General features: G+C 36.1%; 1 protein-coding gene across 1 annotated transcript in view; it reads right to left on the minus strand.

Annotated features, from left to right (window-relative positions):
- The window catches only part of Neto1 (neuropilin and tolloid like 1), a 106381-nt gene that overhangs the window by 18840 nt on the left and 66958 nt on the right, over window positions 1-20583 (minus strand). The window contains exons 6-7 of the mRNA XM_035439073.1: window positions 20438-20565; window positions 9437-9665 (exon numbers count right to left, since the gene is read on the minus strand). Of these exons, the coding sequence (XP_035294964.1) occupies window positions 9437-9665; window positions 20438-20565 (357 nt within the window). The remainder of the gene's footprint in view (window positions 1-9436; window positions 9666-20437; window positions 20566-20583) is intronic.

The following is a 20583-nucleotide window of genomic DNA, read 5'->3' on the forward strand; positions in this document are numbered from 1 at the left end:
ATTCTTAGGTACAGCTGAGGCACAGTGTAGCAATGGGCTGTCTTAAGCAGTGTCATAGTTAGAGCTATCTCGATTAATTGTTTTCTGATATTGTAAATGTATAGCATTATTGTACCATAGAAAACAATGTGAGATTTCTTATTTACTTAAATATAATTGGTCCCTTCAGAAAGTGTTGTTTTCAGCTTTTAATGATTTACTAGATCAATTCATGCAGAGAAGGTAAAAAACAGTAATCTAAAATTGTTAGTAAAAACTGAATTCTACTATCTTCTACATATATGTACTTGATAGATAGTGGATATTTCATGTTAAATGTTGAACACTATATTTACAATAATATGTGTATAGTGTAGATGCTTTTTCTTACTACTTTATTTTAGCATATTGTGCTCAAAATAGTTTGATATAATTCTCAACTATAATATTGTCTTAATAAAGAGCGCATTCATTCCCAGAAACATTTAACAATTCAATTTAAGAACATCACATTTGGGCTAGCAATATTAGTACAAGCTTTTAATCCCAGGCTTGGGAGTCAGAAGCAGGCAGATATCTGTGAATTTGAGGCCAGCTTAGTCCACATAGAATTTCAGGCCAACAAGGGCTCTTCTCAAAATAAAAGAGCAAACAAGATGTCTCACATTATATTATTATTTGTTTAATTTTATTTCAATATTTATATTTTATTTTAATTATGCCTGTGTATGTATATATGCACATGTAAATGCAGGTGCATGTGGCCTGTGGCATGTATGGTGGTACAAATAGCTATGATCCTCTTGGCATCTTTCCAATTCCCATCTTCATTGTTTTAAGCATACCACTTGTTTAAGTGTACGAATCTAGTTAATGTTAAAATGTTTTTTAAACCTAATGGTATATATTTTGATATGTTGTGTTGAACTGAGACTCATGAGACTTGTCTTCCTAATAGAACTACGAAAACTTTCACCTCACTTTGTGTCTTAGTTAGGGTTTCTACTGCTGAGAAGAGCCACCATGATCATGGCAACTCTTTTAAAGGAAAATATTTAACTGGGGTGTCTCACAGTTCAGAGGTTCAGTCCATTATCATCATGTTGGGGAGCATGGCAATATCCAGGCAGACATGGTGCTGGGGATGTAGCTAGGAGTCCTACATCTTGCCGGCAACAGGAAGCTGTCTGACTGTCACACTGAGAGAAGCATGAGCAAAGACCTCAAATCCCACCCCACAGTGACACACTACCTCCAAAAAGGGCATACCTACTCTATAAATCCACACCTCCTAATATTGCCACTCTCTTTAGGGGTCAATTTCTTTCAAACTACCACACTTCACCATCTCTAAACTGTTTTCATCATTTTCTAAACTAATCTGAAGGGTGAAAATCAGATGTAATGACTGAAAGCGTAGCCTTCCGTTACTGCTATATGTAGTCTCATAGAAGGTCATGTGCACTACTTTATGATTATTTATTTCATCTTTTCTCAATTCTAACAAAGTCACCATCATTTTCTTGCTGCATTCTTGTGGTGATATTTTGCTTATTATCTAACAAATGGAGCTTGCCTGAAGATAAGAGAAGCAAAGCCAGACACACTAGTCAGCCACAGAGGCCAGGCAGTGGTTGTAACACCATTAATCCCGGCTGCCACACTACTTAGACCCAGAAGCTTGGCAGTAGTGGTGCATGCCTTTAGTCCCAGCACTAGAGAGGAACTTACTCTGTTGGACACAGGAGTGCAGTGTAATTAGTGTGCAGTCACGCTAAAGACAGGATCACCCATTTTGGTATGAGCCTTGGTAGAGGTAAGACCACTAGTTGGCCACTTTGCTTCTTTGAACTTTCAGCTTTCTCCCCTAATATCTGTCTCTGGGTTTTTATTATTCACGCTACACATTCTTAAAATCTTGTTTCTTATAGGATTAAAAACAGTGATTTATGCTGACATTTGGTCACCCATTAATCTTTCCCCTTGCATCCCAGCTATAATAGTTTTCATCAATACAAATAGTGAGCATCACATATTAAACAGCGTGACTTTTAATACCTACCTTATGTTTTCTGTCTATTTTAGAAAGACTTGCCAAAATATGATATAAATTCAACAATTTTCTCAGCATAGTTTTTGTACTGTTGATATTTAAATCTATGCCATCTGGTATTTATGTTTCTGTATGACATATATGGTAAATATTTCCTGCATTAATAAAGTATGCTTAATCTACTTTAAACACAGAAATTTATAATGCTGTAATATTGAAATATACCTCACCAAGACATCAATTTATACTTTAGAATAACCATAACTGATGGCATAACTTTCTCCACAGCATATAAATTACTTGGTGAAACACATTGAATATGGTCACTTTAGGTCTCAGTAATGATCCCAGGTTTGTCAGTGTGCCTGACATCATCTTTCCAGAAAAAATGTTATTATTAAATAAATATCATGATTATATCTGTGTTTACTCTAGGTTTCATGCTCACATCTAAAATTTTGGAACTCAGAACTAAAGATAAGAGAAAACACGCAGAATTTCTCTTTGGGGGTTGGATTATCCCACTCAATATAATCTTTTCTAGGTCTATTCGTTTACCTGCAATTTTCATGATTTCACTTTGGCTTACAGCTCAGTAGTACTGACCATGTTTATATACCACATTTTTATTATGCCTTAATCAGTTGAATGGCTCATTGCAATGTAAAATAGTGACACTGATATCTTGGGGGCAACCAACAGCTGATAACTAGGAGGGAATTAAATTACGCCAACCTAGTCAACTATTCATGGATTCTAAGGTCATGGTCCCTAGAAGAGAACCTAGTACTGACACTTTCTTGAGCCAGTATAATTTACAACTGCAATCTATATATTTATCCTCATACCCACAGATCACTGTAGCTTCCACCTCTTATCAATGGAGCACATTGCAACAGATGGAGACTGCAAATGTTCAAAATGCAGAGAACAACTAACTGACTGTCAGTTTCCTGACCTCAATTGATAAGTCTAAAACACAACTCTTACACCTCAGGCTCAGGAAATATCTCAGTAAAGTTGTAAGAGCCAGAGGACTAGAATGTCTACTATGAAAGGAAAGACATCCCCAAGAAATCTCAATAATTTGTCTGCTTAAATAAGACCTTCACAATGACAATACTAGTTCAGAAATCTTCAAACACCATCCAGTCATTTTCATATAATCTCTGTGAGTTAGAAACTAAGCACAGATGTTGTAATTTAAAAACATGGTGTGAGAGAGAAAGAGGATATATAACAGAAAAGAACAATGAAGCAGAGAGAGTGGGAGAAGCAACCAGTTCACAATGGCTCCTCTATTGTTGGCTGTATAATTATGTTTCATAGCGTTTCCTGGTTTGATCAGGTCTTTCATTTTCAATCACCTTGTAACTATTTGATTAAGGATACACATTCTCAGAGAAATTATGCCACAGAATACAAACAGCACCATCCACATCAGAAGCTATCTGTACATCCTGGTATACTGTGGGTATTCTATCTATAGGTCCTTGTGTATTGTGGAAATTCTATCTGTAGATGCTGCTACATCATGGGTATTCTATTTTAAGTGCTGCTGTATCATGAGCATTCTATCTGTTGGTGCTGCTGTATCATAGGAATTATAGATTATTTTTATACTATGAGAACTTTTTACCTCATCTGAGAATAAATCTTCACAATTCACTTGATATCTAAAGGATATTCTGTGCAATTTTATCAAAAATAAACCTCATACTTTGACTTGTCTTATAAGCTGACACAAAACCACATGTACTATGTTATATGAGCAAATTATCATAAATAATTTCCATATGATCCTAAAGTGTTCAGTATTTAAACATATGTTTTACTTGCTTATCTGTTTACAATAGTCATTTCCTGCTCCCCAATCAAGTACTGATAATGTGCAAAAGCTGTGCCTGGGAGAAGAAGAATAAAAAGCTCTCTAGAAGTGAGAATTTTCCTGGCTTGTGGGATGCACTCAATCCCATTACTGAATTTACACACAAACCCAGAGCAAGGATGGCTCTGAAAAGGCAACAGGTGACTCACTCTGAAGAGATGCAATACACCTGGGTCCCCAGCTTTCACACATTGACATGAAATCAATGTTAAGTAAGTACTTTTGCCATAACTGGTTACTAATAAATGTGCTCAAAGTTAAATACTAAGTATAATCTTTTTTAACCAGGTGATTCCTCAAAATGAAGTCAGTGACTATGGAAAGTGATGTTAATGTATTTAGCTGTATTATTAGAAAAACTTTGACATAAGTCAGTAAAATAAAACTTGATTTATCATTAGTAATTCTATTTAAGAATTGCCCAGAATTATTTTCCATGATAATAGAGATAGACTTCTTATTGCTGTATAATTCCCAGACATGGAGACAACTATATAGTGTTTGTTCTGTCTATGTTATTCTTAACAAAGTGTTTTAGCTGTCACCATCAGAGGCACATGCCACAATTCTGGTGATGTCTCTGTTGAAAGTGGGAGTATCTGAAGAAGAAAGTATTCTTTCTGCCTCATGAAACTAGATAAAGAGAGTGATTTCACAGCCTTTACTGTGAGGAAATCCCTTTCCATTTCTAGGCTCTTTTGATAACTAGTGTATTTCTGTAATAGATATGGTAATACAAGACAGAGTTTGTAAATATGTCACATCTGCTGATGTGACAAAGAATCCATGTCTCCATGATAAAATCATTTTCTCTTATAATGCAATTAGTTCAGGTGAGAAAATAGTTTGATAATTTAAACATTTATATATTTGTATTTACCAGTCATCATATTGGTAGATCACACTGGTAGATCCTGTAGAATGTGGTCATTTTAATTTTACTCCTGTCTGATAGTAATGAGATGGTAGCATGTCATGCTCTCTGATTTTAACTTGTAAATGTGATATGCAACCAGAATTTGCATATGATTTGGGCAAAGAATCAAATTACATTTGAAAATCATGTAAAGTTTTGCTGAATTGAGCCTACTTGTTACCTAATTTCATCATCCTTGTCATCACTGTCCTCTTTGAAAAAAGAGATGTCTAGCCCATAATATCACAAAGGTAGAAAAGTTACATTATAAGTCAGATCTTCAGCCCTTGTTTCAGTTTGATTAACATGTTATCAAGAGTAGAATAGATATATGCATGAAATAGTGATTGATTTCTCTGGACATCTATCTGGTTATAACAAGTGAGGACATGTGATGGATGATTTCTAAGTCCTGATTTTACCCTATAAACATTTTTACTTTTCTAACATAGACATTACTGGAAGCATTCTCCTGTAGTCCATTTGGGAACCCTAAAAAATCCACCATCTACATAGTCGATAATAAACACAAGTGTATATCTCATAATTTTGGATGTAGGGAACTTGGACATCAAGGCACCAGCAAAGTTGCAGTGTCATGAGGGCCTAGTTTCTCCATTTCAAGTCTTCCTGCTCCAGCCATGTGTAGCAGAGAGAGAACTCAGATTCTGAAAGAGTACTTTTTTATGAAAAGACTAAAATACCCCCAAATCACCTCACAGAATCCCCCACTTCTTCACTCTGTCATCTTGGAAATAATTGTCTAAATATCTGGACTTTGAAGAGACAAACCTATGTTTATTATTAAATATGTATGTGGTCAGGTATACATTTGTTTGGGCAGATAATTACATTATGTGTTTTGTCATAAAACAATTTATGTATCAATGGCTATTGTTTGAATATTATTTTTGAACTCCTTCAGGGTTTAATCTCTATTATGAAGTATTTAGAAGATAGAGATGATTTATTTATTTGATCTGGGTTTTATGAATTTAGTCTCTGGGAGGTGATTAAGAATAATTATTCATTAGTGTGGAGGTCCATCATTGACTCCAGGAAAACCCATATAAAGCAGGAGAGAGACAGTGCACACATAGAAACTCACACACATAATTGCTCATATTCGCACACATGTGCCCACATATACAAATATGTGGACGCTCACACAGATATACATGTGATGTCTATTCTAGTTACTGCCATGTGATTCTCTGTGCCAGCAATTCATCACCAAAACAGGTCTAAAGCTGCACATGCATCACTCTAAACCCCAAGTCTTCCTCTTTATGACAGATGCAGTCTATATGCATTGTGTTATCATCAATAGACAACAGAACAATGCACCATAAACAAAGAAACTACAGTCATCACCATCATTCACAGTGCAATTCCAGCTTTGATGTGGAACTAAGGTTGCTTGAAGCCGCACTAGGTGAGGAACCTGAAGGTTCTTCATTGAGTCACCTTGACACTGATACAAGAACCCCCTCCCAATTATTCTAAACCACTCATTTCAAACAGAAGCCCACTCTGTATTTTTTCACAGTTTCTACACCTTATCCAGTAGAGCATGGTTCCAATAAGTAAGGCAGCACACACACAGTTTATGGCATAATGATTACCCCCTTCACTACACAAACACAATTCTGAACAATGACATAGAATGAAAGAAAGAAAAACACCATGATAAAATCTTTATGACTCATTTAATCTTCTTATGATGTTATAGTAAAACACAGTTCTTGAATCTGTAAAGTGCAATACTGACACACCAGCAAATTTATTCCATGGTAATAATCAGCTGATAGGTGAAAATACCACACTGGGCTTCACAGGTTGGAAGAAGGGTTATACCCATTTACTGAGGATACTGTCTGTGAAGCCCAAACCCATTAATGAGTTTTTGAAATCTAATCATTTTATAAGGGCCCCAACTCCTAAAAAGGCTTCCTATTGGTTATTAGATTTTTAACTAATTGAATTTGAAGAATTTGTAAATATCATCTGACTTTCACTTGACAAACTGACCATATTTTGTGCAACAGCAGAGAATATTTGGTATAACATGCAAGAAAACCCAGATCACTCAAGAAGACTTTAGCAAAAACTTATTGCAAATGAATATAATGATCACAGAAACTGTTATTGTAACACCCCTCATTCCAAGACAGTAAGACACTCTCCTAAGGAAAAACTTAACATGTAGGGTAGACCTTCCTTCAACATTGAAGGAGCATCCTGTATCCTCCAGATTGTTAATTGATACAGTTACTCACAAAAAGCTTTAATAACTTATATAGTCACAGGTACTGAAATTCTATATTTTCTCTTAACCACACTTATGTGTTAGGATCATAGCATGACACATTATGTCATTTCTTACATGCATGAAGATTTATAAGAAATCATAGAAATGAATAAACCATTTTAGAGGTAAAAAAGAACCTTAGGTGTCAACTGAAATTTCCTGCTATCCCATATACTATCAAGCTTCCCAATAGATTATTTTCCCCATAAAAATACCGAAGTGTAAACTATGAGGTTTTAATTTTGATCACTGTAGCATCCCATGCACCTGATACCTGATACCTTTTTCTGTATGAGTACTGCAAGTCCTTCAATTATACAGCTAAGTGTGTTTCCCTCATAAAATGAAGTTATTGGCTCACATCACACTTGAGTAAAATAAAATCTTGAATTGTAGAGGATGTTTTAAATTTAGCAATATATTTTTCATTTATCCATATTAAATTTTACAGTGCAGTAGATAAAACTTGTAGATTTCTCATGATATTTAAGCGATCCCACAGTAGTTTGCCATTCCATATTTTTGACATGAAATTAGATGGGGGATTTCAGTAAGTCATGATTCCAGACTGTAAAGAATGTTTTAAAAATTCCTCATAGTGGGGGCCAAGTTAGAGGGCGTCTAAAATTGTGCTTGCCACATAAGCCTGATGAACTGATTGATCCCTGAAAGGAAAGAGCCACTCCAGCACGTTGTCCTCTGACTGCCATGTATGAGGTATGGGGCACTCAGCACACTTTATGCACACATATACAAGACAACAATAATTGATAGTATGAAACCATCACATAATATCAAGGTTAATTCTAGCCCATCAATATCAGTTTTACATGAACTTTCTGTAGTGAGAATACTTACTATTCATTTCTTAGCATTTCACAAGAGAAAAAATATAGTGACTAGGTGCAACAGTTCTGTAATGCCTACATACTTCAAAATATCATCTTACATATGGCAAATGCATACTGTGTCATATAAATTAAATGTAGTAAACAAAATTTCAAGGCCAAAATAATGGAGATAATACATCCCATATTAGCTATATTCCACAAAACATATAAATTGTAATGAATATTTTTAAAATCCAGCCTCTAGAAGACTCTTATCAAAGGGATCCTGCACTAAATGTGGCTGAGCAATGCAACATGAGCCTCCAAAAATGACACTAATAATGTCTTCATATTCTAGTCTAGAAAATATGAGATTATTTTTCAAATGCCACAAGGAAATAAAGATCCAAAACCTCCAGCATTTTAATTAACCACTGAGATGAAGACAGAGCCTTCACCATGTATAAACAATGAACAGCTGGGCAGGATATCTAACTCACTTGAAGTCCATTATACTGTTTAGAAAGATCAAGTGACATTCAAGGATTCTTGTGCCACTGAATGCCCCCAGCTGCAGAATTAGAAAGGAATTGAAAGCCAAAAGTGTTTGTGTGTTTTATAAAACATTTATCTGAAACTTTTAACAATTCTGAACTTAAAAATCCTGGGCACGCTGTGCTGTTTCCATCAAGACATGCCTTAGCAGGCTCTGAACTCTTTCTCATTTCTATTTAAACAAAATGCATAGCTTCAAAATATAAGGCTTGTATCCTTTAAAGGGGAATTGCTTGGTATTTTCTTTCATTTGCTTATACTTGTGAACCATGATATAGCCTAACTTCCCCAAGAATGTCCCAATATATCTGTTCATGCAGCTTGTTATTCAGTAAGCTGTAATTTTCAAAATTAACAAAAGATGCACTTTTCAGTAGCTTTAAATATCATTCTGTCTCGTAGACATATTCTGATTTTTTCTCTAATTATCTGTCTTCCTAAACAATTCTCTCTCCCCTTACTTTAACTATGGCTCTGCAGTGGCAAACCTGTCTAGATTAAATGAGACTGCAGCAAGGAAAGTTTTCTAAAGCCAACATATCAAACATTTGTGAAGTTTAGGAAACCAGTCTTTAAACTCAAGCTTCATCAGAAACTACAGCATCACCTCCATATTCCTGGGAAGAGCTAACCTGAAGACAAACAAAATCCACCATTTCCCAGTGGAATAGCGTGTACCTGCTTAAGCAAGAGTATGATGCATATGTGGAAGTTAGTACGGAGCCTGCGAATGTAATTCTCACTGCATCCAAATGAGGGAGAAGGAACCTCACTGGTTTTAACCACTTATTAAGGAACACCTTGCTGTGCCCAAACTGCATGAAGAAAACCCCATTAGCTGCTGAGAAGCCTTGAGGCCCGGGGACACTTCTGAAGGACAAACAGCCAAGTGAGGGAACCTTACGCTCTTGGAAGGATGTGAAGAGCATCTGAAACCTGCTGTTGCGACTGCCCTCGTCCGCCCACATGCGGATCACCCCCAGGCCTGTGCGCAGCATGACGTCATTAGCCACGGTGCTGCAGAACTTGGCCTTCAAGTCCTCCACCGAGCTGCTTCCATCATACACGGCCACAAAGTTCCTTTTGCATTCATTTGAATTCTGCATCTCATAGTCCAAGAAACGTAAGTAAATCTGCAAAACAAAGATAAAACAATCTGCTCATTTCAAAAATGTAGAGCAAAGCTAGGACCTCCTTCTTTCTGTTCAGTCTCACAAGGCAGCCTTGATTGCAATCAACCCCATTATTTCCCCTTGCAGACCACAGGCAGGCAAACTAGCGCAAAGCAAATTAGCTTTAATATTTCTTTTCAAGTGTTATTATGCTGTTTTTTTTTTTTTTTAAGAAAAACTTAAATGCGCCATTTCCTTTAGCTAAGTATGTTTCTTTTCTTTTCTTTTTTTTTGGGGGGGGGTGTTGGATGATCCTGATGTCATCCAGTGATGTATCTGAAATCAGCTATTAGCTTTCAAAACTTATACACTGTTTCCTTTGGATATGGAAGTTCTTTAAATATTTCCTTATATATTCTTGTTCAAGTGTCCTTGTTACTTTATAGTGAAAAAATGTACATAAAGAACATTTTACATTAAAACTAAAGGAGCACAAAACATATTGAAAGACAGCTTCTGATTTTAGCCTGTGTAGATTACACTTATTCAGCATTTTGGTGAAACATACCAAAACATTTTAAAAGAACAATTTAGTCATTTTCATCATACTTAAAATCAGGCCACTTAGCTAAATCTACAAAAATAAAAGTTAAATTTGCACTTAGCATTTAATGATACAATGTATCATGACACCAAGTCATAGGTCATCATTAAATGTTCCTGACAATTTTGTGACTCACCTGTCCATGTACTCAGATGTGACATGACAACTCAGGTTTACAGAGTATAAATTACAAGTGAAACAGGAGGCCTCTGACTCCATAGTCCACACTCATTCCTGAGGACACACTGTATCTAACACACTGGTTCTTGGTGAAGAGCTGTTATCTGACTTGCTTCAAATGTGTATGAATCAATCACAAGTGATTGATTCCAGCAGGGATGAGATTAGAAAGGACTTGGTTCATTCATCCATCCATTCAGCAATATCCACATCCTAGACTTTTAATTGGTCACAGCCACAATTTACAGCATTGTGCCAGTAATAGTTAGCAATGAATGAAGCACTGAAAACAAAACTTAGCTTTCAAAACTTATACACTGTTTACCTTTGTATATGGAAGTTCTTTAAATATTTCCTTATATATTCTTGTTCAAGTATCCTTGTTACTTTATATTGAAAAAAATGTATATAAAGAACATTTTACATTAAAACTAAAGGAAGAAACTAAACTAAATAAAGGTATCATGTTAAATCATGATACCAATATAAAATGTGAAACTATAGGAATTATATACAATAAAAGTAAGAGAAACAAATTAGTGAAAGTGCAAAAAGAATGATTTCTAAATAAAACTGGCCTCCTTTGAACATACCAACTGTTTACAGTTTATTTTTTTAATCGTGCATATCTATAGACTATTTCATTTAAATTAGACTTGCTGCTAGCACACATACAAACTAAAGATATACATTTATTTTAATTTCACCTTCATCTTTCTATATTAACTTTCTGTTGTTATTTCTAAAACTATGAAACTCATGGGGCAACTTTTTCCCCAGATCTGAAAATGTCTACCCTGTTTAAAATTTCAATAATTCAGTTAATGCAAGCATATTATTGTCCTTGGCTGTTATTAAAAAGTAACCATTGGACCCTGTAGTTTCTCTTGCCAATCAGCTGTATGCCTGGCTGCCTGAAACAAGGCATTTCAACAATCTCCTAAAAACTCTGTGTGTCTGTCAGAGTCCGTGTCTGCCTTGTGGTTCAAGTCTCAACCAAAACTTAATACTAGTGAGTGCAAAGTCAATGATCCCATGACTCTGCCCCATATTCCCACCTGAGGCAGGGTACAACCATCCAGAAACCTTGCTCAGGCAAATGTCTTCCCTTTTGCCTTCTAACACTGTTTCTATTCCAACACTCTACACTCTGTACTCCAGTAGCAAGGGTTTGCTTGAAGGAACTGGCCCCTGCTGTTTGTAGCAACTTCTTGCAGATGTCTCAAAGTTGAGTTCAGTTATTACATTCCCAGGAGACAGCCTCCCACTGGACTGACTCCCTCACTCCAGCAGCCTTTTCCTTTATACCCTCCATGCTCAATTAGAATGGAACATATTTTAAGATTCAGTTCCTACTACCTTTCTACTCAACTAACTAGGACTCCCATTTTCTCTATTAATTTCATTTGTTCAGCATTCATCATTTATTGGCTTCCCATACACTCCACATTGTTTTCAGTATTATAAATAATAATTATGCACACAAGTTACAGTCAATAGTAACAATTGTCAAAGCAATCTATAATCTAGCCCTGAAGTACATGATATATAATACAATAAATGTGCTGCAGGCTTGTGTGAGCTGTGATGTCTCACACCAGGTAACACTAACATAACTTTGAAAAGGAAGTACAGACATACAGAAATGAAGTGATTAATGGAATTGAGCAATATTGAGAATACAATAGAATATTGCTGATTTTCATACAACAAAGGTTTCATATGTAGGATTTCTGTAGCTTCCCAGCTACTCTGGATGAATTTAAAGTTAGCTGACTTATCAAGACCATATACAATGCATAATCTAAGGAAGTTCCCACTGTCGCCAAGTACAGGTCATTGCTTTATGTAATTTGACAAAAATATTACCTACTACTCCCATCATCCATGTGGAGTTTATTCTTCCCAAAATAATAAATTTCTAAAATTATCCACAGTATCCCAGAAATACCTAGAATAAGTAAGCCTGATTTTGTTTTGTTTCTGTTTGGGGAAGCACAACTGTTTCTAGTACTTATGTTTCTGAAGATCCTGCTAGCAAAAGTAGGGAAGGAAATATTTCCCTAACAGCTTGGTAACTCCTCAGCGTTCTTTGCTAGGAATGTATTATACTTAAGTGTTCAGGGAAAATATCTGGGAGATGTACTTAATTCCTTCTTTTTCCCAGTTCTCTAAGTCCAGTCACTCTGCTTTCATGGGTAGGGCTTCTTGGTGGGGACATAATTAATATGAAACTGTGACTAATTAGAAAGCTACACTACAAATGAACACCATAGTGACCTGAATCAATCTTAGCAAAGATAACTGAAGTATGTGGGGACAGAGATGAACTTGAAATCTTGTTACATAGACAAGTCACAAAAAGGGGCTTTTGAAAATGGTAACTTCATCTTGGGTTTGAAAACCAGGTGGGTTGTGGTGTTATCTCATTGAAGAAAACAAGAAGGTAGGAAAGTTTGGAGACTCGAGAAAAGAATATGGCAGGCGCAGTGTGGGCTATCTAAATAAGCACAGTGACACAACATCATTCCGAGGATTAGGTACCCAGTGGTTGAAGAGAGCCAGTGACACCACTATATGTTGTCTTTATTCTCTAAGTGATCAGGTCAAACTGCCTTTTAAATATTTTAATATGGAGTTCTGTGGGGCACCCATCTTGGTCAAAGAAGTTTCTTGTTGGAAAATGTAGTAACTTATTTCTGTTCAAAGCTGAACAAGGGCATTTAATAAAACATGTATGTATCTCCTTCCAGGCTTGGAGAGCATTTCAGAAAGAGAGTCTGAGCTGGAGGGTGGGGACAAGTGAGGTGAAATGCTATTCTCTGCACATGGCAGGGCTATTGTATACGTGAACTCACAGCAGTGGCTACCTGTGGAAGTTCTATCCAAGATCAAGTCAATTAAGAAAATCTAGTATGGGTGTTGGGAGATGGGGCTCTCAAGACTCAGCCCTGGCTGAGGGGCTATTGGCAAATGATGGCGTCTGGCAGAGTGGAATAGTTATTGCTCTTTAGGCATATGGCCACTGAAACACCTCAGTGTTTGATGATCCAATACCCATTCACATATACGGAGAAGTAATTTGACTCACAATATTTAAATAAATACATAAATACAAGGAGGTCATAAAGTTGGGAGGATGTAGTGGGGGTTGTTTTGGGGAAAGAAAGTGGGTAAATGAGGCATGGCTATGGACAAGTTACATTTACACTGGTATGAAATTTTTAAATAATAAATAAAAAAGCCATAAATCTGAAAAATGGTAAATCTGAATTTTTGCCATATGTGTCACTGTGTCTCTCACATGCTCACATGAAATACTTTTAAAAAGAAGGCATCTTTCAGATGATCTCTATTAGAAGGACAGAGAAGGGACTAAAGCCATAACTCGATTAATAAATGCAGCAATATCAATGTGAGTCTCTAATACAAGAATTCAAACTTCTGTTTTATAGATTCTTTTCATCGTGTTGCTTTGCTGTGTCCTGAATAACAGCAGTCTGAAAGCTCTATTAAAATTAAATGAGAATCTGCCAATTTTTGTAAGATAACAAAAATGTTAGATGTCATAAAATGTCAGAACGCACATAGTATATTATAAACTACTTAGCAATAAACCCAGCATAGCTTATAACTCTCAAAAGAACATACAAATGCAACAGAGAAATTCAGATTTACCAGCCAGAGAAACGTCCACAAGAAATGACACATCACAGTCCATTTAATAAAATACACCACCAAATGACTGTGGTTATCAGTAGTTTGACAAAGTTTAACAACATATATATATATATATATATATATATATATATATATATATATATATAAGGAAATGATTAACCAAAAACAAAAATACAAAACAAAACAGTTTTTTATTTGACACCTTCAAGCCCAGGTATTTCAGTGCCTTAATGTGCCTGAGAACTTCTCTGGTTTCATAAGAAAAAGGCAAAGCACGGATTGGAATACTAATTCATTATTATTAGAAAGGAGTTTCTGTGATGGCAATCACTCTTGGTCCCATATTAACACTTTTTTTCCAATTTCCAACAACAGTGTAGTGAAACAAGAAATTAGTGCAACAACAGCAGATTAGTGCAACAACAGATTAGTGCAGGAACTGTTGAAGGAAAAGAAAACTGAGATTTACAAAAGTCAATCAGATTTTTCAAGTGACATGGGAATGTAAGCATTGTTTATGTTTGCACTTTGGATCTGCCTGACAACAAGACACTCATTATCCTCATATCCTCATTACATCCTCTGCAGTCTTAGGGAAAACTTTTAGAAAATGTTCATATGCTGTGTATTCCAGGGGTGAATGTTATCATCTTAAAGAAAACAAACTTTAATAAAAGTAAGTTGAGAAAAATCCCTATAAAGTCAGGTATTTCCATTTTCCAAAAGAGGCTCAGAAATATGTTGATGAAGAAATCAATAAAACTCAGTGGTAATAATTGTGCCACTTTGAAATAAATGATTATCTTAAAAGGAAACTTCAAAATTGGGGCTATTTAATGTTGAAGCGGTGCAATTGTTAGAAGGTCAGTTTGCACACTGGGCTCAAGTTTTGCATCTGACAATCTACATGTCTGCTTTACCTATGCAGTCACTGACAGGCATTAGCTTGTGGTGAACAGTGATGAGCAGTGCCTGCCTCTATGTTCTGAATCTTAAAGGTATTTTTTCCTCATAAAACTCTGTTTATGAAGGAGGTACACAACGGCCTTTACTAGATTTTGCATAACACTCGTGAAGCATTTATGGTTATTTTAAACTTCAACTTTTCTATTTAATAGGGAAATAAAGCATGGGAGTATGGCTTTGCTTCACTGGAATGAGATCTGTCTGTCCATAGCTAAATTTTCTTCAGGAAAAAAAATGCTGATCAAAATTGTCCTCAGTAGCTACAGTCTCAGTCATGTAAAATTGCTTCTTGCATATTTCAAAAATATCTACCTGGCCTTGGAGGGAAACTGCCAACAGCCTACCATAATTATCAGCCCAAACTCCTTGTCATTGTGCATTTTTATGAGAACAGATTTAGTTATTTGTTTATGCAGTAGAAGAAATAAATAAGTTTTAATTTTGGAAACAACATGTGAGCCTTTTAACTCAGTGTACATCGAAAAGTGTTAAGTATATATATTAAGTGTAATATGGTAGACATTTTATTCAATTATCATTTCCTTAGAAAATTAATCCAACATCTGCAAAAAATGGTTCTGTAGTTAAAAGCAATTTTGCTCTTGCAGAAGACACAAATTCAGTTCCCAGCAAGCATTGCTGGTGCCTCATATCCACCTGGATCTCTAGCTACATGGAAAATGATGCCTTCTTCTGGCTTCTGCAGGCACCTGCCCTCATTTGAGCACAAACACACACAGAGAGACATACACACAAACAAAAAAAAACATATATGCATACAAGCACACACACATATTTACAAACACATAATTAAAATGAAATAATATAAAAATAAAACAAACATTGATCATCTACTGTATCTATGCTTTCAATAATTTTAAAAGCTTTCACTTTATACCACAAGTGTGGGTTTAGCTTAAGTACCAATTTTCTAACCATAACAACACCTAAATATGAAGTAGTCCCATTTTAAAGACTGCTAAGATAGTCACTATGACTGCAGTCAGTGTATAGGATTTGTGACACAATGATTGCAAGGAAAAGACTTATTTCAGGTAGCAAATGAAAAAAAGGAAGAAAAAACTTCTCTAGTCCTTCTGTGAAGGAAAGAGAAAATTATAAACAAAATAATATATAAATCTAGTGAAATAGTCAGATACAAATCTCTTCTCAGTGAATCATTTTGATGCTTTCTTCTTTTTAATCAATCACAAAGAGTTGGAACTGACAGGATGATTCATTGAGCAAGACATTGGAAGCTTCAGAACATATAAACCATTTCTGGGAGTATCTATTTTCCAAATCGCACTAGTATGCAAAGCAAGTAAATTTAGCTGAACTTACTAAGCAACGTGTTTAAAAAGAAATTTTAATACCAGCAGCTTGGAAGTTCATCCTATTGTGTCATAATGATATGAAAAACACATGCCAAGGCAATTATTTGAGACTCAACAGAAAGTCTAATCACAGCATATACAAGTTGAATCATCTGTGGTCTGACATGTGTTATTCATCTCAACATCTTGACATTGTAACCACAGCCTAAAGGTCTGTTCCCAGGGCTTTGTGGTTGCTGTTTGTGACTGGACAGGTCAGGATTATATCAGGTAGAATATTGTATGAATTTGGAAGGTTGGATATCTTCACTTGGAAAACATAAATAAAAAATAAACAAAGCAGATTTTGAAATAAAATTATTGAGAGATTTTAAGATAGATATCGAAAAGTACCAAAACATTTGGGTAGCCCCCTACATTTTCACATTCTACAATTAATATTTTATTTTAAAAGTTATTCTATAACTTTCTTGACTATTATCTTCTACACTAAAATTTTCATTTGCATTTTTTATCCCCTCCAATCTTTACTGCCCTTTGTCCAAGTAGTCCCTCTCCAATTTTCATGCATTTTCTTAACCACTGAGTTTAGTTGAATTGTCTTGCAGGAACAAGAGTGATGGGCTATTTTACTACAGCATGGTCAACTTAGCAATAGCTACAACAGAATAAAATGACATCCGCTCCTCTTTCAAATTTAACTGCCAATAGATCCTTAGGAAGGGTAGGACCTTGTCTTACTTAGGATTTCTATTTCTGTGAAGAGACGCCATGACCAAGGCAACTCTTGTAAAAGAAAACTTTGTATTGTGGTGGTTGTCTTACAGTTCAGAGGTTCAGTCTATTATCACCAGGAAGGGAAGCAAGGCATCATGCAGGCAGCCATGATTCTTGTGAAGGAACTGAGAGTTCTTACATCTTAAACCTTAGGCAACAGGAAGTGGTCTGTCTCACTAGACACAGCTTGAGCATATATGAGATCTCAAAGTCTGCCTCCACAGTGACACACTTCCTCCAACAAGGCCACACCTTCTAATAATTCCACTCCCACAGGCCTCAAGAAGCCCTCCCCAGGTAGAGTTGAATGGGAGTAGCCCCATTTTGTGCAGGCATTGCCACTCCACTTAAAAGTTGTTATCTACAAATGCCTAAAGTTTAGCCCTCATGGATTCCAGTTCAATTCCTTACCATAGTTTTGTATTCTATTATTCCCTACAGGTGACCCTTCTCTGGATAAAATATATAACTAGACACATTAACTCCTTTCCTACCGCATTGTTCTAGAATCTTCATACATAAAAAGTCCGTTCATAGAAGCCTGTTTGAACTCTCCATGGTTAACTCAAATAAGACCTTTACTATTCTAACTCTACTTGTTCTATTTGTAAAAGGCAGCAACATGAATCAATTTCCAAAGTTATCTCTTCTCTGGTTTTCCTTGGAAATGCTGGCTGGTCATATTTCTAACTAAAGTGGTCCTCTACATTAATAAAGGAGATATTGCTACATATTCTTTATTCAGAATTCTAAGAAGCAACATGCAGTGTATACAAATTTGAATCGTAAGAAGTAAACTCTTTTAACAGTTTCATTGTAACTATTCAGGGTCAGGAGAGATCATTCAGATATTCATCTTGACCCATTTCAAGGTTGACCTATGCTTTGATATTTTATTCTCACAAATCACTAGGTTATCCACAAAAATAGGAAGCCATGATTGCAGTCCATCTTGTTTCTTGGTTACCTCCAGAGCATTCAATGCCACTTCCTGTCCTCTCGGCCTCTAATTGAACAGAGAATAGACTGTCACAATAGAACCATCCTGGTTCAGCTCTGCAGGCAGTGTCCCCTTTGGGCCACAGACTGCCAGATTCCATGACAGGCAGGTGCACCAGGCATTGTTGTTCTAGGACTACACAAAAGACAGATTGTTTGCTAGCTGGAAGAGTGAGGCGTGTGTTTACACTCCACTGTAGCACTGAAGTGACAAGGTGCAGCTACAGACAGCAAGGTGCCATGATTACAGTTCCTGTTTATAAAAGTTGGCTTTAAAATAAAAAAGATTTTCATTCATAAAGGTGAAGGAAAACAAGCACTTGAGAACCTGAAAATCCTACATAAGATAAATTTAGCTCTCTGATCATCCAGCAAACTTCATATTGCAAATACCAAATAGTTACATTTAAAATTTTATTTTAATATAGAGGTTTGAACCCAGGGCCTCCCACAGGCTAGACAAGTGCTTTTATCACCAAGATGTATTCACATCCTGTTTGTTTTCCTTTTTCCTTTTCATTTTGAGATAGGGTCTCACTAAGTTGTCCAATGTAGCTGTGTAAACTCACTCTCTCTTTAGTCTAAGATAACCCTTTATTGAAATGGCAGCCATCTTGCCTTAGCCTCCCAGCTGAGTAGACAGGTTCATAGATCTATGCTGCTAGTCTCACGTATCAAATTCATTTTAATTTACAAAGAAATAAAAGAAAAAGGAAACAGTATCCAAATTGTTATAAAGCAAAAAAATTTACAAAGATTTGCTCCCACACAGAGAAACCTGTAAAAATCAGAGTTGTGAGAAGGATTATTCTTTTATCATTTCTAAAGCTCTGTAGCTACCTGTTTGACGAAATGGGCAAGTATCCTGGGGATTTTATATCCATATCCATATCCATATCCATATCCATATCCATATCCATATCCATATCCATATATATGTGCGTGTAAGGTTGCATGTGTGTATCAAAGCACTCATGCACATGTCAGAGATCAGCTTTTAAAGTTGTTTCTCATGCTTCAGTCACAATTTTTTTAGGAGGCACAGTCTCTCACTGGTCTGGAACTCATCAAGTAGGCCAGGATAGCTGGATCTCCAACCCCAGGGATCTGTCTTTTGCTATCCCCCAGCTCTGGAAATATGAGTGCTCACCACTGCATCAAATTCTCTTTATATTGGCTTTAGAAATCAAACTTAGGTTCAAATATTTTTAAGATAATATTTCTTCAGATGAAACTATATTTCCATCCATTACCCCCTCTAGTGTACTTTCAGTAATGGATAATAATGCTCTGGCCTTTACAGTGTCAGGAAACCAATTAATTAAGCAAGGCAGTAGTTTTCTTCAATAAATAGTATAAACACAGTAAATAAATCCTATTGTAGCTCTACCATATATGTCGGAATGAGAATAAAAAGAAGATAAAAGGAAAATAAGTAATATGTACTGATAGGGCAGTTCCTCTAAAGACAGACCTTTCAGGATAAATTCACTCTTCACTGTTCTAAATGCGTTTTCAAAGTGCTTGCATGCATGTGAATCTGATCTGTGTTGCAGTCACTGTGATGCATATAAGATTTAAGACATATTGTTTTTCCAGCACTCAAAAATTGGGGTGGTCAATAATAGGTATTGAGTGTTTGTATCTGATAAACACAAGGGCTTGGTAATATAACCCCCACATTTGCCATAAAAAAATACAAGGAACTTAGTCATCAATTACAGAAAAAAGTGCCCTTTCTATTCAAAGGGATGTGAGCTCTCCTATACCTTGTCACCAACATCTATCCTTATATTTTTGGTTGTAAGGTTAGCCTTTAATGGCTGAGCCATCTCTCCGGCCCAACCTCCATTCTTGTATACCTTTATTTCACATGCTAGAAATACATGGTTTCATGAACCCTGCCCACTTCTTCCAACACTTAACTTTAGTTTAAAACTGCATATACTGATAATGAGGATACTTGTTTAACATCTTTCCTAACAAGAACTCCAGCCTGACACAGTGGGATCAAGGTTCCAGAGAGGCAGACTTGCTTCACTCATTTGTACAATCTGCTAACCAGATCCCATGGTGCAGGCTCATGCTGAAAAGTTACCTTAAATAGGTGGATACAAGTCTCTGTTCAGAACACAGGATTCTGCTCACTCATGGCATGTTTGACACATGCCCCAGTGCTACCAGATGATGGAAGAACTAGATGCTTCTCTCGCCCAAGGTTGTGTGGGGGTTTCACCGTTGAGACTGACCTTGGATCTTGGTGGGGCTCGGATGTACCACTTGCAATCCACGGCTTCACTGGCAGAAGCTTTGCCTTCTTTCAGAATTTGTATGGACTCCACGATTCCTTCAGGACCGCCCATCTCAAACTCACAAGCTAAACAATAAAATGCCA

Source organism: Cricetulus griseus, chromosome 2 (assembly GCF_003668045.3).
Source record: "Cricetulus griseus strain 17A/GY chromosome 2, alternate assembly CriGri-PICRH-1.0, whole genome shotgun sequence".
NCBI lineage: Eukaryota > Metazoa > Chordata > Mammalia > Rodentia > Cricetidae > Cricetulus > Cricetulus griseus.